At 42.3% G+C, this 27,573-nt stretch overlaps 1 protein-coding gene across 3 annotated transcripts in view; it reads right to left on the reverse strand.

Annotated features, from left to right (window-relative positions):
* DDHD1 (DDHD domain containing 1) overlaps positions 1–27,573 on the reverse strand; it is a 65,859-nt gene that overhangs the window by 36,757 nt on the left and 1,529 nt on the right. For 2 of the 3 annotated variants that reach the window (XM_032188303.1, XM_032188301.1), the window contains exons 2-5: positions 14,172–14,345; positions 7,417–7,518; positions 2,231–2,359; positions 234–381 (exon numbers count right to left, since the gene is read on the reverse strand). In XM_032188303.1, the coding sequence (XP_032044194.1) occupies positions 234–381; positions 2,231–2,359; positions 7,417–7,518; positions 14,172–14,345 (553 nt within the window). The remainder of the gene's footprint in view (positions 1–233; positions 382–2,230; positions 2,360–7,416; positions 7,519–14,171; positions 14,346–27,573) is intronic. The other variant, XM_032188302.1, reaches the window with a different exon arrangement.

The following is a 27,573-nucleotide window of genomic DNA, read 5'->3' on the forward strand; positions in this document are numbered from 1 at the left end:
TGAAAACTGGATGTATCTTTGCTCTTCTGGCTTGCAGCTCCTCTCACTAGGCCCATACAGTTGAACTGACATAGGAAGTAGTGCACCCACAATACAAAGACTAGTGAGTGAGAGGAAGAGTGGGGAAAGGAAATAGGAAGAGATACAGCTTAAACTGAAGCGTCTGCTATCATTTATAAGTCAGCGTTTCATTCAGGCTAGAGTTACTACTGCAAATAGTATGAAGGACTCACATAGCTGTATTTTTGATGATCCTTCCTTGGTCCATTTTCTGCCCAATACCATGCACAACAAACACAATGTGACTAGTTTGTGGTGGCTTGTCTTCTAAGGTAGCTTCTTCTACATAGCCTCTATGTAGCCTTGTCCCACTACTTGAAGCTGTAGAAAAAACATTATCCTAGATCAGTTACATTCTACAAAGTGCAATGGTCTTACACGTTGACAGATGCTTCAGGCCAATTGTCTCAGACCAATACATTAAAGTATCCTGAAAATACAATTATACATAAAGAATTAGCATGTACTTTTTAAGAATCTGCAGTTTTAAACTCCTGAGAGATTTGAGCAACTAGGTGCAATTAACTGTATCACTCGATGCATTAATAGGCTATTTCCACTGTAAAGACAACCAATTTCAGAGCTGTTTGGAAAAACAGCTTTTGGAAAACATTTGTATAATTGTCCATCCACTTTTACAACACAGTGCCCTGCTTCTACGTACCTCAGCATTTGAACTTCCTTATATTTCCACCTTACTTCTACAGCATGAACTGATCATTGAAATGTCTTGCCAGCCAGTCGATATGCATTGTCACTCTTTCTCTGACCCCATTAAGAGAACTGGCTGAAAAGCTTTGCAATTTTTCACTCTGACGGGAAAAATCTACATTTTATTGCAAGCCCATCCATCCTCAGATTTCCTCACTCATTCGCCAGCTGAGTGGCCAAACCAAAAATCAATGATGCTGGCAGATATGGGCATCCTCTCGCTGTCCTGCTGATGGCTTGTGAAACCCACTGGCACAGCGTGGCTTCATCCCCCTCTAGTGACAGACCCATATAGAAGGCAACAGCCTCATGTGAACGCTGGCTGCGCAATGGGAGAGAAGGATGAATCCAACAAGCCCTGCAGATGGCCATACAGAGGAAGAAAGCATCATTCCTCATGTGAAAATCCCAAACAAACAACTTGGTTTTCTTTTAAGGAGGAGGAAAACACAACAAAAACGCTAAGGGTGGTTTTTACACAGGACAGATTTATCAAGTGGGCTTCTATTTGATATTTCTTACCCCAAACTGCTTAGGACAGAGTTTGTTTATTATTTATTACACACTGCCCAAATCATGTTCTGGATACAGACTATTTCATTTCTTCCGTAATTTTGTGCAACAGCATTGAATTATATTAATTCTTGGCAAACATTAATTAAGTATCCACCCAAGAGCCCTGTAGGTTAAGAGGGCATTAATTACAGAACAGAGGCATGAGATTAAAGCCAAACCTATTACTTGATCTTGTCTCTTCAGAGACCAAGGAAGAAAACAAATGGAATTTGTGTATTTTCTTGTTTTTGTAGCTGTCCAACACTGCACAGGAACATTACTGTAGAGAGGACAAGTTCCAGATTTCCAGATTGGCAACAATCTGCCTTTCCTTTGAGGGGGAACATCCTCTCTTCCAACCTTCTCAGTCTCACTGGCTTTATAACTGGTAATTTTGAGCTTAAATGCGCTTGGATTTGTACTCAAAATACCTTCTGTCTAGGCGTAGCTGCTCACCCCTCCTTGCAGTTCATAGATCTGTCTAATGAACTGAAAAAGACAAGAACTGGCAAGAGGGGAATCTATGATCCTGTATTTAAGGAATGCATCACAGTATGCAAGTACACGACAGCAAAATTAAGGTTGCAAAGGGAACTGTGATTCTTATATTGTGTCTGTTAGTCACTGCCACTGTTGTATTATAGTAGTAAGCTTATGAAAACTGCTGCTTCTAAAATAATAAGAAATGTAATACAAATATGCCACAGACTATTCATGCATAATTATAATGGTGCACAACAACCCAAGGCACCTATTACACCCTTCTGCAAAACTCCAACAGCAAAAATGGGCCAGTCACATATTATAACTTCAAACTTGAAGTCTTCCCCTTCTAGTCTTAAAGTAACAATCTTAAAATACCGGTATTTAAAAAAAATTCTTTACAAACGCTGAGAAATATTACCTTTGGAAAACCCCAACTTTTGTGTAACAGTTCTTGCAATTTTAGATGTTGTTGCATCACTGTAAAGATACACTTCATCCACACTGTGCCAGTCCACATGGTTGCGACTCAACTTTAGACTATGAATAGCTGCAGCAAAAAGGAACAATATTTAATTTAGATGGATAAAAGGAAAACAAAAGCCCATTCAAACATAGAAAGAAGGGTAATTCACACACACTTTAAAATCTAGAGCTCTATTACGCCTACATTCACACTACTTCTTACCTTGAATAGTTTTTACATTTCGGATTAATCTTACCAGGACAAACAGCAATTTGAAGACCCACTCTGAGGACATTTCAAATCATTCTCCTGCCACCCTCAGTTTGGGCTGTTAGGCTTCCAAAATATATCCTTAACTGAAAACAAAGAACAGGGGGGGCAGGGAGATGCACCTCAAAAATACTGCTGGCTGGCGTGATGACCAGGTAGCTGCCCCATGTACTCTTTGCTAGAAAAGCTCAGCTGCACTCCTATTTTCTCTGTCCTGTGACTGCTCAGTGGGATCCCGGGTTTTGAACAAGACTACGGAGCTCTACAGCAACACAGAGGCTTTCAAGGCTCTGTTACTCGAAGGCTCCACTGCATCTGCTAGCCTTTCAGAAACGGCTAGGAGATGGAAATGCAGTTCAATGAGAAAGCCTCTGAATGAGTAATTTCTGGCACCGAACAGAATCTCGCTCTTTCAAAGGCCACTACGAGCTCTATAGAGCATTTGTGCAGTTCCTGTGTTTTCCAGATTTGGAACTGATTGAATTCTGGGACCAACCTCATGGCACTGCCCGATTGTCGGATTAAGCACAGCAGGCATGTTGTAATGCAAGGCAGAAACTCTCAGCTGAGCTTGGAGCTGGAGTAAGCAAAACCGTATCACAGCTCTATTGCTTGTAATGCAGATTTCACCTAGGTTTGGAAATCTGCTGCTTAGGACTCATCTAATGCAGGATATGCAATACTTGGAAAGCTGACAACTAACAGCAATAGCCCTCTGACAAGAAAGTGTTATTTAACTATGTCATTGGTCTTGCTAAAAAGCCCAAAGTCACGGAAAACACCCAGAGGAATTTTATTTTTTTCCGTAACAAGTGGGGCTCTAGCCTGTTCCCCACTTAAAGTCACTCGTCTGTTTTGTACTCTAAAAACATTCTGAGAAAACTTGAGCCATCATGGTTTCGTATTTTAACTCTCTTGCAGCACAAACCAGCCACATTAAACTAAATGTTGTGACCTTTCTCCTATAATATGTGCTTTTTTTTTTTCCCCCGAGGCAGACAGAACTAAGCCTTATGACAAACTGAATCAAGTCTCTAAGAAACAAGGGGATTAGAAAAGGATGACCCCTTTCGCCACAGTAAATAACTGATACACAAAAAGTAACTAGAACTACATGGCTGTTTGACACTGGCAGAGCAGAGAAGAGGAAGGGAAGCTAGCCTGACTTTGCAGGGCAGACACGTCAGCCCAGGCTGATGACTGGCCAGAGCAAGAAGCAATCTAGCGAGAACTCAATGAATGAGCAAACTGCTTCCTAAACACCCCTACAGGCAGAGAGATGAGTTCATGCCCAGAAATCTCAGTTTAGAACTGGATAAGAAAGGGAATTCCCAACAAAGCTTCCTCTTTCAGGCTTGGAGTCAATGCACCAGTCTGTGATGTCCTGAGAGGCAGGGAGTCCAGTGGCAAAGTGACTTCCTTGCAGATCTGTCTGCAAACTCCTCTATCCCCAAATCCACGATCGCTGCAGGCTTCTTATGCATCACCCAGCAGGTCTTTAACAGGCTTGTTCCGTTCACGTTTTATGAAATCACTCAGTATGTTCCTGGGGAAGCTGACAGAGGAGGGCTGGAAGCATGATGCCTTTGAAGATTGCGTGTTCAAGGTCCAAACCGTGCCCAGCAAGAAGCAGAGAGGCCTGTGACTGAATTGCTTATTACCACCACTGGAAAGGGAGTGGTTTGGGATGGGTGATCCTTAAATGCTGCCTGCAATCAGGGGTGGTCCCCCCAACCTTTTTTTTTTTTTTTTTTTTTTACAGCACTTGGACTATGTATCCTTCCTTTCCATCTAACACAAAAAATAACATTTTAAAAGGTGCTTTGTCTTGAAAAATTAGATTATTATGAAAATAATCATTCTTAAAAAGAAAAAAAAGAAAAAAGATGCAAACCATGCTTCGCAGGTATGGAATAACAAGGGCTGCCATTGCTATTTTGAACCTGAACATGGGTAAGAGAGAATGTTTTTCCTGAAGACGAGATAACATTGATTTACATTTTGTTTTCAGACACAGAGGCTGACTGTGATGTAAACTTCTTGCACGTTGCAGAGGTAGCCAAAGTGACAACCATGGAGCTGCTCACACCAAGAAGCGACACAGAGTGTCAGAAAGTCACCAAGGCATGTCACAGTTTGCCTGAGGAAGCAGAAGGTAGCAAGCTGCAGAATTCAGATCAGGCAGTGGGTACAGCACAGGGGAATGCTTTTCATGCTCATTCCTCTGCCTTCTGGCCCTCCAGCAGCACGCTCGCTGTGTTTGTGGCTTCATCCCAGGGCACCAGGTTAGGATGCTGCTGAGCTCCACTGAGATCTGACTGTGGCTAAGGCATCTCTGAAAGGCAGGCATAAAAGATGAAGATCTCCTCGTAAAACCACAGGACAGGAACCTCCCTCTGGATCTGACTTCTTGCAGCTTTGTTTTCACATGAGCTACTTCACTGACACTAAGAAGATGCACAGCTTCCTTAGCAGGAGTTGTAGATGCATCTTCCCCAGTTGGCAAAACCCCTAAGCAATCTGCACACAGCTCAGTTTTATGGTTTGATATTAAAGACCAAGCCCGTAGAAATGAGACCAAGTTTTGTTTTCTTCTGTAGCCAGAAACAACCCTTTTTCTTTTTCAGGAATACCAACCAAGACAGACACCTAGAGTACGAATAAGAAGGCACAGCCCCACTGCAGATGCAAGACAGGCTGCTGCTAGACAGAGAAAAGCAAAGGTGAAGTGAGATGGATCAAGAAAGGCCTTCTACTGGCTAAAAATTTTTCTATTTTTCACTCTTTTCTATCACATAAATCTCCAGTTTCACCAAGACAGATGAACATAGATGGAAAAACCCCTCTACAAAGTCTAAATATGAAAATGGAGAAACAAAAAAAAAGAAAATACAAAGTATGTATTCCTATGGCCTTGAAGAATCTGGTCTCAATTAGACAGCAGAAACTCATCTGGAGCCAAAATGACTAGAGAATAACTGAGGAGCAAGAAGCTTGTATTGTTTTTTTTCATGCCAATAGCACAAAATGCATGGAGAAGCTGGGGATGTGCACACTGCACGTGCACTGCCAGTGCAAACAGCTGCCTGGCTCCAGTGCTCGAGGAGCACTTCCAGCAGAAAGCACTGGCAGACAGGCACTAGAAGATGGCATTTCACAGAGCCAAGAGTTTTAAATTAAGTACCTTTTAAGGTAAGCACCTGGTTTCCACTCGGTGCTTTCATCTACCTGCCAAGACCAAAGCACGGGGCGATTCTTTTCTACCAGTTTCTGTGCTCACGTCAAAATCAATAGAGGAAAGCATCTTTGAAGTGCTAAGAGCTCCACAAAGGCACTGTCACTCCAGTTAGGGATAAAGACCAGAGAAGGATACACACAGTTTGAAATCCCTTCCTGCCTTCCCTCCTCCTCCAAATTTATTTTTAAATAACTCTGTGTTGCAATCAGCCTCAGTTTCTGCACGAAAGCTGGCCAGATCATACACACAGCTGAAAGCATAATTTGGCCATTATTGTTCTTTTTTAAACAACTTTGAAGTTCTGGTATGTAAACCTGAGGTACAGTTGTGGACTTTAAATCATTATTTTTCATTTAATACACAAAAGCACATGAAAAAGGCTGTTGCTTTTAATCAAATTGGGCTGTTTCACGTTGCTGTCCTTTTTCTATGGCACTTCACCACCTCTTAATGCATGAACACCACTAATTGCTATAAAAGCAACTCTAATTCAAGCCCGTTCAACAATACAACTGAACATGATTTGGTGAAAAATACATAGAATAATTTAAAAACTACAAGGACAAAATGAAAGGCAGAAGTCTTTTCTTACTGTTTAAGACAGAAGTTACACTCTTCACCTTTAACAAATCTGAGTTACATGTGTGGGAAGAGGCAGGAAAAAGTTGACTATGCACCATTTGGAGTTCAGGCATTTGCATTTGGACTCAGTTACCAAAAAATATCATTATAGGAAGTCAAATGGCAAGTATTAATGCATGTCAAAATATGTTCTCATCCTTCAAAATATTCCTAGGAACTAAAAGAATATATGGCATGACAAGAAGATTTCTAAACCTACCATGTGTATTTACATTTTAAATCAAAGGTGCAGTTTTCAGTGACTGTGGAAATAGACTTCTAAGAGTTTAATCTTAGTTCAAGTATTACCATGCTTTAACGGTGCCAGAGAAAGAGATCAGTGACAGGTACTTTTGAGCTTCCTGCAATCATTAATGGCTCTACTCCCACCTTCTGAAACAAATTTGTACATCAGCTGCTGCAAAGTTCGCAGTTCAGTGACACAGCAGCCTTGATCATGCATCCTGTACAGCCTCCCTTTTTTATATCATGTGTCCAAAGTCTTGTTTCATTTCAGTATACAAAAGCTGCTGTAAAAATAATTTACAACACAAAATTAAAGATGTATGCATTATCCAAAAAGTGGCAAACAAAGTATTATCTAGTATAAAACTCTTCATTCAGTTCAATCCCCCATTCCTTCTCTGACATAATTTATCTTAACACCAGGCCTGTAGAGAAAGTTGCCTGTAGGTTATTGAAAAAGCCAAACCACGTAGTAAGAGCATAACAAAAGTTTATAGTTTTTATCAATCACAAGCAATTATAACAGAGATTACAGCATCATACTGCTAACATCTACTTTCTCTATGATTTACAACGCTGCTACTTTTCTTCTAGGATTGGTGATGCTTTTTCCTTCCCTTTTGAAGGAAATGGCATGAGCACAGCTCAAGACATTGAAGCATGTAATTCTAACACATTTCACTGGTATGAGCAAACTAGAATTTAAAGCTTCCTAAAGCAGGAGTACTACAAGGAAAAAAAAAATAAAAATCTACAATTACTGTACCTTGGGAACGCTTTCGCTTAAGACATGCAGCATCTGAATTCTCCTTATATCCTCTCCATTTGAACAAAGAAGGGAGGGAGAAGGGAGGGAGGTAGTAGTGAACTAAAAGTAAAAACACTGAGCTTCAAAGTAAAATTTTTAAAAGGGGTGTCATTTTTTCATTAATGTTAACATTTTTAGGAAAAAAAAGTTGGTGCATTTATTGAAAATGTATATACATTTAAACTGGTTTTGTAGCAAAAGTGTCAGGTCACATTAGCCAAATTCAATTTCATCACTCTTCAGAAGTGGTTATAACATCACAACAAAGCTAAAGGCATTATTAGTAAAGGAAAGCTGTGACACAGCACAAGCAGTCTCCCTGAGTGCCTTTGCATTAATGTGTACAAAAGCATAAACACACTATTTGGTATAGGGTAGAACACAGAAACCCTTAAGTATACTCTAAGCATTTAAAACCAAAAAAAAAAAAAACAACTCCATTTTAATCACAGCTCTATTACTTTCCCCAAAGAGTGTAAGAGGATCATTAAAAGTTAGATTAGCCAAAATATCCTCCTGTCCCTGTTTTGTAAGTCCTCTAGAAGCTGCCTTCAGCAGTGAAATGCAACAGCATGCACTTTGCCTCTGACAGCCCTCCCATCTGCAAACAGGAGCTTCCCCTTGATGGTAAGGCAAGTCCATGACTTTTATTAGATTTTTAATTGTCTTATCTCACTAAGAATACTGAAATATTGCATAGCAGACCAGAAGATTCTTTTTCATGGACTTACCTTCACATCGGTGCTGTGTGATTATGGTAGAAATATATAATATAAGTGAAAGCTGCTGCTGAGCAAGTTAAATTATGTGGTCAGGAAGCTGCTTCTCTTGGCACGTACATAACAAGAGAAAAGTCCTCAGTTAAACTCTATTATATCAGGTACTTTTTACATCTTGGGGGCTTCCTAAGCAAAACTGACAGTGAGGTGCTACAGAAATCTATTTCTTCTGTGCTAATTCTCTGGGGTCCCTCATACAAATAGTCCTACATCCTAAGCAAACTAAATAGTTTCAGAATGCTCTAGCTTTAAAAACCTAATGCAGTTAAGAGGGTGTGCTTAAATCCAGTGAGAAATCAAAGTTTCCAGTTGGGCTTCTGAATCCACGAAGTCACTAAAGCTGCAACAATCAGTCAGCCTGCTGGAAAACAGGGAAATTGCAACTGAAATGACATCTTCCCTTACAAACACCGGGAGTAATTAGTACTCTGCAGCCCAGCAGCTTACGCCAGTGCCACTGGGTGATATTCCACACTTGCGTCAAGGGCTTCTCACGCTTCTTCCTACCCTCAGCTAACAGCTCTGTCAGCAGATGCCTTAATACAGATGCAGGCTAAGTGTATTACTGCTGTACATCTGTTTTCTACAGGAGAAGAACACTAGGCTCATAGTTCCTGCACTTGGGACCTGATGGAATAATTTAGTCTACAGAGTATTTTACTCGCTGTGGCAATACAGCTCACAAGAGGAATACACACAGGAAATTCAAGTCAAGTGTAAGAAAGGTTTGTTTTTTTTACAGTGACAGTGGTAAAACATTGGTACAGACTGCCCAGAGCTTCCTTGGATGGAGATGATCAAAACCCCACTGGAAGCACTCTGAGCAGCCTGCCCTCATCGGCCCCGCTGCTTTGAGCAAGGGGGTTGGACTAGATCTCCACAGATCCCTCTGATCTTGACGACTTTGGCTCTAGGAACAAGACTTTCCCTTGTAAAGGTTAACTTAGTCAGCTGCAACAACAACAAAAAATGCCTTTATTTTTTTTTTTTTTTTTTTTTATGAACAGGGAAAAGTGTATTTGAAATCTAAGGCAGAACGGAGCATCTACTCCAAATGCAATTTTTCTATTTCTTGTGGCATCTAACCACACACCGAAAATCCATAACAAAACACAATAAACTTAGGCAGTTTCAATATCAATGCATTATAGAATTTGTTCTGATTCTGACTCAGGGGATTTTTTTTTCCACATTTCTTATAACCTAACAGAATCGATCACAGAGTAACTTCCATGGAAAGGACTTACTGGGGGTTGTCTGCTCCAATCCCCCCAAGTCAAGATCAACTTTTAAGTTTAATCCTGTCCAGCATGATCCCCTCTGTGCAGCAGACAAGACTGAAGCTTTACCACATACCAGGCAGCTGTGGGTCCCATGGACAAAGCCTCCAGCTGAAAGTCAGCCTGTTCTGTGTCACAGAAGCTGCTCCTCCATCCTTGATCACCTCCCTGCATTCGGGCAGTGGGCTGCCTGCTGACAGCTCCTCTGTGCCACGGGAGCTCATAGCGAGGGGTATGAGGGCTCTGCCCACACAGCAAGGCAGGAAAATCAACAGTAAAGTTGCAGAACATCACTGCCTTTATGTGGCTGGATGTTGTTAGCAGAACATCTCGACTAAGGAGCTTTGAGAACCTGCCATGATCTAAGTGCATGGTTCTGTTTTCTCTTTCAATGGCCTTGACACCATAAAGTCACTACAGAGTGATGCTCCTTGAAGAAGTCCTGAGCACGCACAAAAAGCAGCTTCTAAATCTTATTTTATTCTGTGCATTTTAGGCTTACTGACTGCTAACAACGTATTACGTTACCCTTTTTGGATTCCTTTCTAGATGTTTTCATCTCAATTACTGCTTTGCAGAACAAGTGTTATAAAAAAGGTCTCTCAGAAATATTTATAGAATTATTTGACAACAGTAATACGTTTGAGTATTACAAATGGGTTTATCCAGTACAAGAAAGGTCTGTATTACTGCAGAAAGACAGAAATATCTATCCATTCTCAGTGTGATCAAATAAAAACCTCAGATATTTTCATATTTTAAGTGTTAATATTTATATTTAAAATTTTGAATTTAGATCAAAACATCACCTTACATCTTGTGCTGGTATTAATTTATATCTTTTTGATATTTTTAAACATTTTTAGAAGTAAAATTAATTGACTTAAGTTGGAAGTTTGAAGAATGAGTCTTCCTCAAGAAAGCTACATAAAGCCAATACATAAGAGAGCCTAGTGTTACCTGGATGAAAAAAAAAAAAAAACAAAAACAAAACAAGTACTAGATAAATGACTTTGAGGGCTCAACATTGTCTACTAGGAGGACAACAAATCAGACCTGGAAGCCCACATACACTGCTTCAGCAATGCAGCATCTCATTTAGGGGTGTAATGTGTCAGACTCAATCACTTTTAGCAAAGTGTTGAGCAAACATTAAGTTCTACTCCCCACTACAACTACTAAATGACAGCTACTCAAAAAAAAAAAAAAAAAAATTTAAATTCCTTAAAGTAATGAGAAGCCAGAGGATACTTTCCTGAATCTGCTGATACTATACTTGTGATCTGCATCAATTCCACCACAGGCTGCAGACAACAGAGTCGACACAGAAATGCAGCCAAACCTCTGGTGCTCATCCTCAGTGTGGTTTCCTCCTGTAGCTGTAGTGGTTACCTTGTCTTACAAGACAGGAGAGCAATGCCCCTTCCTGTATCTATCAACTATTAAACTAACCCTTAACACTGAAAAACACATCTGGAATTCAGCCAGGATCGAATCAGGCTCCAGGGTGATGAGATGTGAAAGAGAGGGCAGTCAAGCTAGGGAGGAGGGAGGTGATGCCCTTGCAGCATTTCCTTCCACTGGTATTCTGGTCACAGTCCTCTGGCCTGGTTTGAGGCATCTCAGGGGGCAGAACATCCTGCACAGTCGATGAGGAGAGAGAGGCTCGTGCCCTCACCATCCCTTCTCACCATGTACACATCTGCCTGGTCTGTGGTGGCCTGGGGAATCAGCTGTAGCATCCCCACACCTCACATGCACGCTGCACTTCAGAGATCTCCGGTAACTGGCCTCTTAAGGCATTACAGGTGCTAACACATTCAGGGCTAAGCATCCCTCCAGAAATCTCAGGAATTTGTCTCATTTCTACAAGCAGCAGGAAGAGCTCTGGTAGCTGGGAACCTCATCTATGAACTCCTACAGAGCATAACCTTCTGGGAACAAAATCCAGATCAACTAGATATTGCAGGACTACTAAAGGTGACATTAATCTGCTTGGACAATGCCAAGGAACGGGCACAGGTAACATGCATAGTGCTCATTGCCCCTTTTTGCAAAGCTGAACTCATCTGTATGGCTGATTCTACACAAACAAGGAGAACAGCATGCTCAGCCTGTGCTTAAATGGGGTCAATCCAATGCCAGCGATGTGCTAGCAGGCTACTGAAAAGCTGAGGGTGCTCAACACTGCTAAACTTGCTCTGTTTTCTCCAGGAAAAGATTTCAGAGAACAAAAAAAAAAGCACATGAACTGTACACTGAATCTTAGATGCTAGCTTGCACGATATTGTATGCTGCCCCAATGTAGTAGGCTGAGAAGGATTATCAAAGTTATCCAAAGCAGAAGCAGCAGAATGGGAACCTGCTCCTAGCTTCTCAGCCTGCTGCCATCACTTACAGCAAAAACTGGGGGAAAAATCAGGAACCACCCAGTTTGTCAGTTGAGTATCAACAAGGTTCTCATTGCCAAGCTAGCTTTTCATTATTTATGATGCAAAGTAGCATGTTCAAATAATAAAGTAATTATATGTAAGTAATAGGAGGCTTTGTTACAGCAGATTGCCTTCACTTTTGCTGAGGAGTCACGTAAGATGGCTGTTTTTTCACCATTTACAATGTTTTATCACAGCATCGTGAACAGCCATTTTGCCTTCCAGTGATACTTTACAAATCTATTCTAACTTCCATTTGTCATACCAGCTAATAACAGCTACCTGGAAAATTTGGTGGGACCAAATGTATTTAATACAGGATGCAATTACAACGATTTGTAGCAACAAGGCATTTAAGGAATTTAAGCTGAATTCAGCACTTCAGCTAGTTAGGTTTACTTCACCCAAGACCACGCAAGTCACAAAGCTTCTCCCAGTGCTGTGTGCAGATGGCAATCATAGATGCCAGCTGACCAGAGATGTTTTAGAGGCACATCATCATGACAAAATCACTTCCCACACTTACTGTTTAATAATTTTTCTGCAACTCCCCTATTACTACAAAAAATTATTGAAAGGTTTTGGTGACTGCATACAGAGCTATTATTTTTTACATTGGTTTTCAAAAAAAGCTCTGGTGGAATCTCTCTGGAATCTCTTTCTGGTCTTTTATATTTTTGTAAGTAACAGGGACTGTATCTTTCTCACCACTTTCCTCAATCTTTTCTGCCCCAAATCTGAAAATTTCTATTCCATAAGCCAGACTTTTGCTGAAAAAAGCCCACCTGAGCTCCAACCCTTACACAATGAGGTGCACTCAAGTGCAAACAGACATTATTCCTTCCTTCCATGCAAAGTTAAGCTACCAAAGGCTGGAAGCACTCAGCAGCCATAAAGATGTGCTTTCCAAGCAAAAGCATACTGCCCTACCAGAACAACACTGCACTCATGGGGAGGGTACAGCTGTAATAGCAAAGCTGAGCTTTGTTTCAGTCCACTGAAACAATAAATATTAGCACATTTAAAAACAGGTAACAGTGCCCTTCCAAAGAGGGTTTTTGCTGGCACAGTTCTGTGGCTCAGGGGTCACACAATTTCATGTACCTACCTGACAGAGCTGTTAAAGCAGAAGGCTACTGCAGGCTTGGCCAGAGGGAAAGAATTTTTAAAGTGGTACAAATAGAAAAAAAATAATTCAGAGTTTTTTCTAGCTTTGAGGGGAGTTAGGAACTTAACTGCTTCCTGCATTACTAACAAAGCTCTGTAAGTCAAAAATTGCTCTTCTGATTTTCCCTACAGTTATTACAGAAGAACCCTGAATACTATCTTGCTTCTAAATTATTAACAAGGTTTTCCTTGCATGGTCACGCAGTTCCCATAGAACTCCTCCATGCTCATGGCCAAAACACAGCTACTCCTTCATTCTGTACAAAAAAAGCTGCATTCTAAAGAAGTTTAAACATAAAGCTGCTCTGTAAAGAATAACACAACCAAAATGCTACTAAAATGTACTGGAAGAGCTCTGTACTTGCAGCTCTTTTTTTTGTGGAAGTGGAACAAGTGACAACCAAAACACAAAAGCAAGGTGTGAAAGCCAAAAATACTGAGTTTTGCTGTGCTACGCTTACCCAGAGCAACCAGTTCAACTGCATGCAATAGACAGACAGTAATTTCAGAAGACTATTCTTAAAAACGTTAAATACATTTGACTGAGATTCCCAAGAACACTAACTGGGCATCCTCAGCCTGGTCATTAAGTATAAGGATTTACATAACAGTACGAATGCCTAAGATTTTCTATAGCTGAAAACTACTCTAATAAAGTCACAGATTGAACTAGAATGGAAAATGATCCGTAAATGTCATCTGTAAAATTGATGCTCCCTTTAGGGCAGAGTTAGGAACATGGGCTAGAGAGCTGAGAGCCAGTCTGCATTCAGACACTGACGCTCTTCTTGGCCCACAAAGAGATTTCAGTTTGAAGTAAGATTTCAAACAAAGCAAAGTGGGAGCAAAAAGTTGATCCATGAATATAATTTTAGTGTTCATCAAATGTGCTAGCAGGAAATCCTACAACATTAAGATGCACTGGAGAAGGGGAGAGCAAACTGAAGCCTACAATATTGCTCATTATATAGGACGGAAAAACCATCACAGATCATGCTCTTATAAAAGAAAAAGACCCCAGCTGTCCAGAAAACATACTATAAAAGTGATCTTACCTTCCTTTCCATCAACAGGTTTTGATACTTCCATATCAAAGCTCTCCTGCAGCTGCTGGCCTCTGAAGCGGTTGAGATGCTCCTGCTCTATTAGGTTACTTTCCTCCTCTTCCAGAGGTTGCCACGTACCATCTATAAACCATTGTCCACGCATTACAGGAATCTTTTCAGTTTCTAAAAAATCAAACGAGATTCTTTAATGCTACAGATCACAGACTGACAGCAGATAAAAGGGAAAGGGAACTCAGTGGTGTTTTGATGAAAGAGTTACACTCCCTCTGCTGGGACCCCTAACAAGGTATCTGCAACTGCCTTGAGAAACACCACGTCTTCCCACGGGGCTGTGTGTTTGAGGATGTGAAGGATGGACAGAAAGATGTACATTCTGCAAAATTTATTCAGGGTTGATTTCGAAAAAGAGCCCAACTTTAATGGGATTATGCTCCTCTCTACCCAGCTGCCCTGTATATAAAACATTTCTCTATGCAATTTGACCAATATGAACCAGGGGTTTCAAAGTCATAAGGATGATGCAGAACGAGGAGACAAAACCACACAGCTTACCCTGACTGCACAGAGCTTTGTTTCCTTTGGGAATAGCACTTAAAATAACTCCGTTTGCATATCACTTAACATAAAGGATGTATTTCAAGTTATTTCTTGATGAAAATCAGTCTTGCAGTGAGGGTCGTTTTCAGTCCCTGTCACTCTAGTTTCATTTTCAGCACTCTGAACGAGGAGGCTGGGTGCAGAGCATTTGCTGCCCACATGACAAGACAAAAGTCTCTGAAAGAACATGGCCTGGTATCTATTCACCAAACCATGACTGATGCCCCGACTAAATACTGGGGCTGCAGGGAGCAGGAATTCTCCTATTACACAACTCCCTGAAGGAAGCTGAGACACCACTATCCATTTTAACTAGCTCGGCTCAGAATTTCTCCTCCTATACCTGGAAGACTGAGATCAGCAGTGCTGGGTGTTTGAGCTGTGTCTGTGCACCTCCAGCCTCGTGGGACTGGCACAGAAACCCAGGGGGCTGAACGAGACCCCCGGGTGATCCCACTGCTGATTTCCAGCGCACGCTCACGCGTGCTGCTGCATCCTGCAGATATAAAGGGAAACTCAGCCAAATGCAAACATTTGGTGTGTGTACAGACTAATGCACAAGCTCAGCTCTCCAAAGAAGTCCTCAACCACAAAAGGAGAGGCTTGGAAAAGGGAATGGGAAAAAAAAAAAGCGCTAGGTTTTACTGCCCAAAAAAACATTCCTACTTGGAAGGTGGGAGAACAACCGGTAACAGCTGAAAGAGAAACAATAGATGCAAAAAAAAAAGTAAAGGAACATTAATGGGGTAAAATGCAAACAAAAATAATAATAAAAAAAAAAAAAACAACCAAGCAATGAAAAAAGTCAATAGAAAGCACAAAGACTTCATGGTTCCTGAGCAAAAGACAGAAAGCAGAGATGCCTGACCTGGCACCAGGCTGGCAGGAGCACAGCGGGGCTCAGCAGAGCTGCCAGCAGATCTCTCATTGCCTGAGCACCACGTTGGGATGGGCCATGTCCCACTTAGCTGGATGTAGGGTTGCTGGATGCAGGTTCAGGAGCCTCTGCACTGCCCTCTGATACAGATATGCCCCTAACTTGCCTTGTGCCCATGGATGCTGATACACAGCACAAGTATTTTAAGTACTTTTCATGCCAGCTGCTCACAGGTGAGAATGTGTAAGTAGCAGAGATTTGCCAGCACCTCCCTTATTTACTTGGAACCTCTGAATTGTTCTGAACTCTCCATCCCTCGCACCACTGCATCGACAACCTACGAAAGCAACAGGAAAATCTCCCTGCAATGATCTCCCCACAGGGCAGGAACACTCCAAATGTTCCAAAGCCGCTTTCAAAACCTTTCCCGTAAAAGATTTACAGGCAAGCAGCATTTCTCCAAATGCTGGTCAAATGTTCTGACCTCCCTGTACCACCAGCTCTGCACGAACACAGACCACAGCCTGGTTGGCCTGACCAAAATGCAACCAGAAGCAGCACAGGTTCTGCCATTCAACTTCTGTTCTCCCAGCTAAAATAGCTCTCCCCAGTAGGGCTGAGTTGTTATGCCCTGAATTTCTGATGTTTCAGATACTGATGATCCAACCAGGTGGATAAAAAGGCTGGGGTGCTAATGAAAATGAATGCAAACCATCAGCAAAACAAGAGGTGGCTTTAAACTGCAGAAATCAACAGTCACTACAAATTTTCCGTGAAAATTTAAACTGGTTTTGGAACCTACCTCAATAAAGTGTGAAACATCAGTATTTGAAACGAGCTTCCTCGACATGAGAGCTTTAGCCACAGCAACGTTACACTGAGCTGCACCCAGAACAAAAAGTGAGTCTGAACAGGAGCTGCTCATCATGTGCTTGTCTTAACCTTCGCTGTGTCCCCCTACATTTTACACCCGTCAGATATCCGCATTTTTCAGCGGAGCTAACACACACACATATCCAGTTTGGCTGCTCATACAACAAAGCACTGTCTGTAGCAAAAAATGAAGCACACATAGGATGCGAGTGCATATAAAGGATCCCATTGTTGCTGAACCGATGACACAGGCATGTCAGATGTCGATCCTTACTGGGAAAATCTGCAAGCAATTCCTTAATTCTTGACTAAGCATTTTACGAGGCTCCACTCACTGAATCCAGAGAAAGATTTTTTTAAAAGGCACATGAATACTATTTTATACTCGGCACCGAATGAATACAAGACTCCTCTTTTTCCTTTTTGAAGGGTTTCAAGGTTTTCACATGGGAATTTCCACCTCCAGATTTCTAAAATTCTAAGCATTAGCAATTAAAATAAACATTTTCAGGCTATTTCTGCCCAAGAAACTTTCCCACAATGGTTCTTTAAAAAAAATAATAGTAGATGGCAGCATTCAACAGCAACTCTCAAATAATAGATGGGCAAGAGCCTCCTCCAGAAAGGCTCAGCCAGGATGAAAAAAAAAAGGCATGATTGAAATAAGAAAGAATTTATTGTAAAATCTTTACAGTATAATTCAGTTTAGGAATAAACTAATGTATCTGGCTCTAGGGCTGGAAAGGGCATTTATCTGGAAAACACTTCATCTATAAATCACCCTCAGATCCAAAGACAGATTATTAGGGAGCTTTGTTTTCAGACCAGGGCTTTAAAAACTGAGCAAGGTTATTCCACAGTCCAAAGCTCAGTGGGATTTCGGAGAGACCCAGGAGTTGCTGCCCCGCAGCCTTTGAACCGTCTCACCCTGCTGCTGCAGCCACGGTGCCTCTTGCCTCGTTCCTTGGCTCCTGCTGAGTGGCAGGTTTGATGGTTGTTCTCCTGCTGGGAAACCTCTGCAGGAAAACCTCTGGGTGCAGGAGGCAAGCAAACGACGTTTCCTTCCATCAGGGGCATGGCTTGGAAACTATCAGAACTGAAATCACCAAATTTATCAGAGATGACAACAAACTGTGCCATATTACCTCTTGTTAGAAGTTGGGAAGAACAATTTCCCATTAATATCTGGGTTTTGAAAACGGAGCAATGTTGGCTGTACCATATGAGCAACGCTGGATTTTGGTTTGGGTCAAACTAAGCAAGGGGTACATCAGCTCCAAAGCAAGAGCACTGTGCTAAAGATAATCCCAAGTCCTGCCTTGGCTCGGGTGGGGAAAGGAGGCGATTACAACACAGCAGAGATTGCTCCCTATCAGCTGCTTGGCTGTGGGAAACGGCAAAGGTGCGCCTCGGTAAACAACGCTGCTTTATCTCAGACAGGTGCTGGTACTTAAAGATTACTCTGATTCAGCCAGTGAACTCAACGCAGGCTACTACATTGATCACCATTAAAAAGTGATGTACCCAAATAGTCATTTTGAGACCCTGTTTCACTCATTCCTATCCACCCTCCATAAATTCATTCGTGTCTTCAATGTTCAGATGATTTTAGAAGGCTTAAGCTAAAGTCTTCCAGCATTTTTTTCTTTTATGGAGGAATGAAATACAAGGCTATTTACATCATAATACGTTTTTGTTCCCCCCACCAATACAGAATTCAAGATCTGTAAGATGAAACGTTGTTTATCTTTGTCCCTACAACCTTGATCCCTAGGAAAGGATTTGCCTCGATTTCTTTACTGCCTTAAGTCTTACGCCATATAATCTGCAGCTGGCGATGCTCCAAGCTGAAAGATACCAATAGGTTTGGCTGGTTAGACACTTCCAGGGCATATTTACACAAGAAGTCCTACAGAAGTTCGAATGGCAGAGATTAGGAGCTAATGAAAAGCACTTTGTTTTAATTAGTCATACATATTTCACCACTTCTGGAGAAAAATAGTTTAAGTGACTGCAACAAAGGGTTTATACATTTTTAAACGAGTCCTTTTTTTTCCTGAAAAGCTAAATACAAGAGCTGTAATTACGTGAGGAGACAAGGATACATGCAATTTACACCCTGAGAAACACCTAAATCCTCTTAAGAAGAAAATTGTGTGGAAATAAGAACTACATGCAACACATAGTACGGTGCAGTAACCTATATACCTATAACCTCCAGCTATTCTTCTTTGTGAAGATCTTTGAATTGTGTGACCACCACCCAAATATCAATTGCATGGAAAAAGCTATGTAAATCCTTCAGGATACGGCAGGAAAAGTAATAATGGAGCAGATTTTGCCTGCTCTTTTCTTCTTGTTCTATTTCTACGAGAACACAACCATTTGTTTTGCTTAAAATGGCAAAATAGTAAAAAAAAAAAAAAAATACCTAAATTTAAATAGTGTACAGCATAGACCGTGGCTCATAAGCCTCTTTCACGTCCCTTGATAAGAGCCAAGAAAACTTGCAAAACTAAGACCAGAGAAGCTTATAACTAAAAGTTTACAGAGCTTAAACAGGAAAACCAAAGGTCTGTTTCAGAAATATCAATACAAGCTAGCACATAACCTGGAGATGCAGAGATGCAATAAAATCAGAAGAAAGCAAGATGCAGTAAGCTTGGTTTGATTGCTTTGAAGCAACTTGTTCAGGTCTGATGGCAAAGTCAAGGCTCTTCTAGCTCCATCCACATGCCAGGCTCCAGCCAGCTGTGACAATTTACCCACAAATGAGATCTAAAAGGTTAATATAATCTTCAAAGGCTCCAAGATCAAGATCAAAACATACATTCTGCTGAATATGACAAAGCCAAAGGGCTGGATAAGTAACACAAGTTCATAAAGTGTGGTCAGCTTGACATGCAGGACTTCTGCTTTCTGGTGCAGTAATTTCTGTTCCTTCAATTTGGCTTCCTTGCTACCACAGTTGTGAACAAAGTCTAGTGCATGAGGATCCTATCTGCACAAACTGAATGGAACTGTGAGGCTACAATATGTGACATCTCAGCTGAAAGCTATTTAAATAATGAAGGGAGGTGCCCACACACTTACTGAGGAGGGAAAAATGTGCAAGAATGTGTTTTGTTTGTTTTGATTTTGTTTGTTTGCTATTAACAGTTCTTCTAGAAAGCGCTGAACATTGCTGGGAGTGCTGCACTCCAAGACGTGCAATGTAAAATACACACAGGAACCTGCACATTGACACGAGCCACGGAAATAAACCTATTCTACAACAGTATCCTTGATGCTGCTCTGGACTTTTCAGCATTTGCTATTCATTGCTACTTTCTCAGTCCTTAGAAAGTATATTTTTGATGTGTTAACTATTGCACAGGCCATCAGACTTCTCATTGGTGTGAAAGGATAAGCTCTGGTGTTATCCAAGCAGCACCAGCATGCATCCTACCCACCTAAAGACACTCGCTGTGACTGCCTCTCCAGTGGTAATGATGCTCCTACCTTTGCTAATGCAAATACACAGAGCACAGTTCGCAGGGAAATAGGTGTTCCTCTTACTTAGTTCCCTTATGACTGGGTTTGTAGTCTCATAAAGAAAAAAAAAAAAGGAAAAAAAAAACACTCATGAGAACAGGAAGCTTAATTAGGAGAATAGATGGTTACAGAAGCTGATCATGAGACGGAAGAGTCCTGTGTTTTACTGACCAGACTGCACACGGGGTGAACAAACAGATGTAATAAAAGACAAAAAAAATAAAATTTTATTATTTCCATAATCGTTAGGTAAGGGACTTATTGCTACAGCTTACTGTTCTATAGCTTTCTAGCTATTTCCCAGTGTATCATTTCAGGACAGAGCAGGCTCCCGATATTTAAATAAATGGAGCCATTCTTTAATCACGGCCAGGACGACCTTCCCTTGTTTAACTGCAAACACAGCAAGCTGCTCTGCTCTTCCAGAAGTAACAACATAACCTAAAGAGGAATTCAAGGGTAAAATCTTGGCCTCAGAAAACTTAATAGACGTAGCTACATGAATTTAGAGAGACAGAATTTTACTGAGCATCCAGATCAAATGAGATTTCATTCTCTGAGTGGTAAAGGATATTATTCTGCTGGTCCATCAAATAATTCTAAATTGCTTTACGGAGCCAATTTCAAGATTACAGGTGGAAGTTACTTATGAGTTTCACAGAGACTAAACATATTAAGAGCAATCTGATTGGCATAGAAGGGATTTTCTTTCCCAGCTCTGATCTGCAGGGCAGCTACACATGCAAGCCTCTGCGCTCGCTTCAATGTCAGGCTCTGCTAGAGAGGACCATGTATTTTGCTCAGCTGTGAAGGTGAAATCACCTCTTTTTTATCAGGACCACACAAAGTACTCAAGCAACAGCTTGTTGTAGCTTTTCCCTGAACCATTTTTAATTGGTTTACACTAAGGAGCAACCCAAAACAAAAAGAGAAAGGCTGATCTTTGGGGCTGGTTCAAACATCGAGTGCAGAAGAAACCTCTCAGAAAGAGATGAATACCTTTAAAGTCATCTTTCATCTCAATTGCTGTACATCACCCCAAACTATAGCCTGTACCACGTTCTTCAGGAAGGACTTTTCTGTTTTTATATAGCAGTTTCACCATCATCTCTGCAATCACTCTTTACACAAACTTGAACCCAACGGTTTAATACAAAATCTTAAAGCCCACCTCACTAGCCATGTCAAAGATGTGTTGGAAACACTCAAAAAAAAAAAAATTGGACTGTTGAAACGTGAAACAGGGTTGCAGCTTTAAGTTTAGGGCCTTATTTTTATGGAATCCTAATCCATTGTAATAGCTTATCAAATTTCAGTGCTGATACTCTGAAGTGAGGCGCTTCCAGCAGCAAAATTTGTTGCTGCAGTGTTGCAGTCCCAGCTGTAGGAGCTGGTCCCTTACCAGCCCTTTTTTAACCCACAGCAGCTTGCATTTTTTGAAGCAGCACGAGCTCAAAGCTAAACTGAACCACAGAAGAATGACCATGCCACATGACAAACATGCGGGGAACTCCTAAAAGCTGAGCACATGCTCGAATCCCACTGAAAGTCACGGGACTTTTGCACCCGCAGCTCGAAGTGCACGTGCTCTGCTGGGAGGTGCTCTTCAGTCGGTCTTTGCTAGCAAGCTCTCTAGCACCAAGAAGCAACGATTATGTATGCACAGTTTGAGCAAGCAGGTTCCTATACAGGAATATTTAAAAAAAAAATAAATTAAGATTTTTTCTGTGCACGCCTGAGACCTACCAGTACCACTAATGAACACGACGAATGTATTCAAGGGCACACTAACCCTTTCTCTCAGCTCCTTCCCTCTTCCTCCTCTGCAGGGATTTTCCTTCATCTCAGAGCTCACTTACCATGCAATTCACAACATTTACAGTCTCTGTGTGTCCCCATGCCAGGTGTGGCTTCAGCTACTTGCAACCCACACTCAAACACCTCATACCACCCTACTGACCTCCTCTCCTGCCAACACTTGCAACCATACTTCACCCGTACCTTTTTCAGCCTTACACACCACTAACAGAATTGCTCGTGCTTCTAATTTTTATTTCTCACTCTTCTGCAAATTTTTCTTCCATCAGTTCTTCTGCTTATTAACTTTTATAGAGTCAGATCTTACAAATACTCTCTTGCTCCTGTCAGAACAAAAAATGAGCTCTGTCCAAGTTCTCTTTCCCCTCATTTTTTTTTTTTTCTTCCTAAACAGCCTCTCCCTCTCACAGACATACACAGAAATTCAATCCATTTTTAATCTGGTCCTGGCACCTCCAAATTAGGTCCCACCTTATTTCTTTGATATCGCCACAGCTGAAGCAGTACTGAAACCTACATGAAGCCAGAACGGAACTCCTGATCCTTCTCATCCTACAAACATGTTCTGCTTTCCCAGTTACAGTGGATAACACCCTCCTGTTCTTCACCAAGAACCTTTAACCACTGCATTCCCACCACGTCTGCATTCTTGCTGGATGAGATCGAGGAGGAAAAGTGATAAACAGCATTGAAGGGCAAGCACAACTCACTTTGTAAGCTGAGTCTGTCCTTAAACTACTCAGCTGTAGTTGATACCATCCATCAGAGAGTGATTCTGGTCATTTATGGCAGTAAGAGAACAGATTTTTGTTTAAATAATGCTTGCAAATCACAAAAACAAAAGCTGAAGTCACAAAAGGAGCTTGTCCTCAAAAACACATCCAAACCAAATGCCAACATCTCCCACCTTTTTTAAAAAAGCATCCTCAAAGCCCCAGATTACCCATTTTGAAACCAGGAGAGGCACCAGAAACCAGAGCATATTTACACACAAACGTACTTTGTGTTTTGATACAAATTTCAGATCTGCAGTACTCACTGGGTGTTAGGCCTTCTGGGTAGGAAGAAGCTGGCCGGACCTAAGCTAACAAGAACTTCTGGAAGGAAGGTAAAATGAAGAAAAAAGGCAGAAGAGTAGAACCCAGGAAAGATTTTAATCAGCAAAAGTAGAGCTTTACTTTGCTATGTATGCTATCAGTATTTTATTAGCAAGTGAAGAGTAACATATCTGGGGAGAAAAGCAAGAAAAGAGTATTCATGTATTCATCCTTCAAATGAAACAGCAACCAACTTCAGCTGGCCAACACACCAAAAGCAATGCTCTAAGCATGCCATAAAAGCAACTAAAAAAAGCGTTCAGCTATGAAAAACAGACTAAAAAAATAAAAACCACGTACTGATATGAACCACTCTTGGTTCCAAACCCTCAATTTTCATCTCGCCTCATAAATCTGTTTTAATACTTTTTCTGTGTTTCGGAATAGAAGACAAAACCCCTAAACCAATGACACAGCCTCGAAACAGCAGGCATTGATTAAAGTAGCCAGGCAAGTGGTCTCATGGGTCCCAGGCCACAGGATGGGTTCTGGGTTGCCGGTGTGGAAATTTGTGCTGCTGAGGTAAGGCACAGCACCCGGTGCTCCTGCCCAGAGCAGAGAAGCACCTTGCAGCTCCAGCACGGTGATTTTTAGTCTTTACAGCACAGTCCTAACAACGACCAGCGGCTGAGGTATGAAAGGGTTCGTATCTTGCTGCTGACCTCCACCTCCTACATCAAAACAAGCACAAAAAAAAAATAAAATTTGCTAACAAAACAGCCTTTTGTCATCATTCGATGCCAAACACTAACCACTGTCCTCCAAGATTTTCCAGTAATCCTGGCTGATTCTAGGTTCAGAGGGACGCCAACGCTCCCCTGGCTTTCACATCTCATTTTGCAAAAAGCTCAACTGGCAGAGGCTTTTTACAACCTGCGAACCACTACCTCTTCTTCCAATTTACAAAGCAGCTCACAGAAGTATACACTTCTCAGAAATCTCTTTCAGCTCGAGCTCAAAGGCATCTGAAACAGTTTTGAGCCTGCCCAATTCCAGCCTGAGTATACAGATTTTAAAATCAAGACCAAATGATCCCCCCCCAGCACTCACAGAGGGGCTAAGCCCAGTCAAATCTCTGTTTAATCAGTACAGCAAAGTTACTCTTACATCTCCAGTCAAGGATGATCCTTGTGAACCATTTTTTTTTCAATACAAAATGTGGTTATTTTATTTAATAGACTTCTGCAACTATTAGGTACAAAAACTTGTATGCTATAAAAAATAACAAACAAATCCCTTACTAAACCTGTGTGCAGGAGGGGAGTATTTTAGCCTTCCCTAAAAGACAATCATCCAAAGACTCTCCAAATGGCTGTAGAAATACATAATTTGTTGTTGCTTCTCCCCACACACCGACAGATTTGGACAGAAGTCCTACTTCAATTTTAAAAGGTGCCACAGCATGACAGAGATCAGCCGAGGTGATGGGTGCCCCCAGCACAGCCAGAATTCAAACTGGAGAACACGCTGGGATGGAGACGACTACCTGGAGGGTGAAATTTATAAGAAAACACTGCCAGAACTAAATACATGCAACTTGACAACGTAACCATCAAAAAGCAAGGGAAAAGCAACTACCAGACAGGCCAACAGCCGTACAAGACAAACTTGTGAGCCAAGGAACAGGACGGAGACACCCAGAAGTCCTCAGTTTGTGGATTAAACAGACTCAACCAGGCTAAGTAAATCTACAGAAAAACAGGTGTAAAACAGCCCTCTTCAACTGGGAGGGCAGAAGAGGTCTGGATAACGTAGAATGATTCACATGGAAGAGCCACATATAAAATATCCCTTATATCCACAGAAAACAAGCAGTCCAACTCCAAGCTACTCACTTATCTGGAAGCCTACAGGAATAATTTCAGTCCTCTTGTGCTGTCTTTGCAAGTTTTACAATGCTAATTAAATAAATCCCAGAGGTCACAAGGTAAGGATAAAATTCTCAGTAATTAATCTGCTCAAATTGTAACTCAGTCTGATATTCCTGATGCTACGAACGAATCCTGTGACGAGCTGAAGAGTGAAAAACACATTTCAGCAAATGCCCAGCTAGAATCAACATCTTCCTGTCACTGAGATGACACAATTGCTAAAGAACTGTCAGGGCATCCAATATTGTTGCTGCGAGATAGCAGCCTTCCCTGAAGTACGGTACAGATGTGAAACAGAGCAACAAAACGGGCCAGTACAAAGATAAAAGCTTTTGACCTTTGCTCTGAACCGAAAATGTGAATCAGCAAAACCAGAGAGCAGTTGCTGTACCCTTTCGCGTGCACCTCAGCATATTTTAAGTCAGTTGTACTCGTTGTTTTTCACGCTCGTGCAGTCAGAGAGCATGTTCCTCCTCCTTTACTCGCGGTCTTGCCTGGTGTGAGATGTGGTTATGCCATCAGCACCTCCCTCCCGTATCACAGGGAACCAGCGTAGGAGCTACCCTTCGGATCCAAACCTGCATGCACCGTATCAGAGGGGGGTAATTGGGGAATAACAGCCACACCAAGGTCTTCAGAAGAGCGAGAGGAGACAGAATCCTTGGGATCTGACCTTGCCGTCTTCTCGGGCCTGGGCGCAGCAGAGAACCAGGCAGAGAGCACCAGGCAGCAGCGCAGCACAGCCACGCTGGCCAGCTGCCTACGGGGGCACGCAGCGCCTCACCTGGGAGGAGAGAATGGGAGAAAGGCGAGAACTCTCACATTTACAGGGCAGAGGCAAGGCAACGTGCGAGCAGAGGAGGAGTTAGGCCAGAAGACGCTGACAGATCCCTGAAACACCAGAAGTTTATCTCAGCCTTGCAAACGAGCGGGCCCGATAAGAAGAAAAGGCTTGAGCACTCTTTTAATCAGCTTTCTGAGGGCTAAAAAATATCCCCTTCGTTAGTCTTCTCAGCACCACGGGTTTGTTTCTCTCCTGCCCGGCACTGCTTCTGGTGCTAGCCTTTGGGAATCTCCGCTTCCAAACGTTGTCTCTGCACAGCACACGTTATTACTTGAAACATCTGCTCCTCGGGCTTAAGGAGACTGAATCAGCTTCCAAAATGGACGAGGCACTGGGTCAAGAAATTAAACCTTTAAGCTGCTGCTGAGTACAGCCTCGTGCTCTCATTACCAGGAGCAATCCTGCCTTACCTGACGGCTCTGCTCACTCGCTCCCCTCTGTCCCCGTGGCACGGCCAGCAAGGGGGACAGCAGCAGCTTCTTCACCCCCTGGATTATCTGCATCTTCCCAGTAACTACGTGGCAGATGCAGCAAGAACCAACAGTTGAGACTTCAGGGTGCTAACAGAAAAAAAATCATGCACTTTCTGAACAAGGAGCTGTGCCCAGGCTCTTTTTTAACTCAAAACATGCATGCACTGGGAGCTCTGCTTGCCCCTTGAGCTCACTATCCATCTGCTGGGGCAATGATTTGAAAGACGAAAGCGTCACACACCACAAGTGAATTGTACCACCTGGTATTGTCTTTTATAGTCTCCCTCCTGTAAAGATGCTGAGAAGGAAGAGGGAAAATAACCAAAAGCCCTAGTTTTTAGATCTGCTCCTTTGAAGCAGTTCTGCTGCTCCTCTGTGACTCTCCTCTGAATATGCAGAGGAGATCTGAGAAAATTGCCTTGCCTGCTTCCAAGTGCATGCCAGGACAATGTCTACTGCTTGCTTGGCCAGTCTGCATCTCTCACCCTACTCCATAACATTTCCCTTGGCCTGGAAGGACAGCAAGTCCAGCTGTGAGACAGGGACAGAGGGTAAGCGGTGCTACTGCTCATCTGTTCCAGGAGAGCAGATGTATGCTCATCCAGCAAGACCTCAGGACACAATTCCTTCCAAAGGAAGAGGCAGAAGAGCTGAGGTGCCTGCTCCTTCACCTGTTCCCCTAAGTCCCCTCTCCTCCAGCAAAGGCGGCAGATGAATGCAAGGGACAGTGCCTCTTGAGGAAGGGTGACAGAAGGCGTACATCACCACCTCCTTTTGAAGCTGAGGTGGTAAAGCAAGCACCCCTCTGCTGGAAAGATAAGAAATAAGAACTGGTGCATCTGAGATGCCTGTTGCATCCCCTTGAAGCAGAAAGAAGTCCCACGTTATGCTCCCTGCAGAATGATGGGCCTGGGCGAGATGAAGCACAACACCCTTACCTTCCTAGCAGAGAGGATGAGAGCAGGAGAGAAGCCAGGTGTCTCTTCCATCATTCTTCATCAAAGAAAAGGGATCAGAAGCATGCATGTGGCAGGGAGACTGGACAAACAATTGTTCATTTTCACCCTTCTGAACAGTGGGAACACATACTGAGGGACAGGGGGAGTAGTGATCTCCACCCTCACTCACCCATTCCCATTTAGGAAATGGGAACCATCAGCAGAAAGGTTCGCAGTCACCTTCCCTCCCACTTTCTCCCGTACGTGTCAAGAAACAAGAGGATGCTCAGATCTCCCATTCCACCACCTCTGTATGCCAGGGTGTGCATGCCCAGATCCCCCTTTCCTTCAGATGCAGGTGCACAGTGGGGAAAAAGAGGGAAAGCTCCCCGAATCCCTTTTCAGATGGAAGCGTACGAAGAAGCGCCCAGTGCCCCCTCTCCCCCATGAGTTTGCATGCGGCATGGG

This window comes from Aythya fuligula, chromosome 5 (assembly GCF_009819795.1).
Source record: "Aythya fuligula isolate bAytFul2 chromosome 5, bAytFul2.pri, whole genome shotgun sequence".
NCBI lineage: Eukaryota > Metazoa > Chordata > Aves > Anseriformes > Anatidae > Aythya > Aythya fuligula.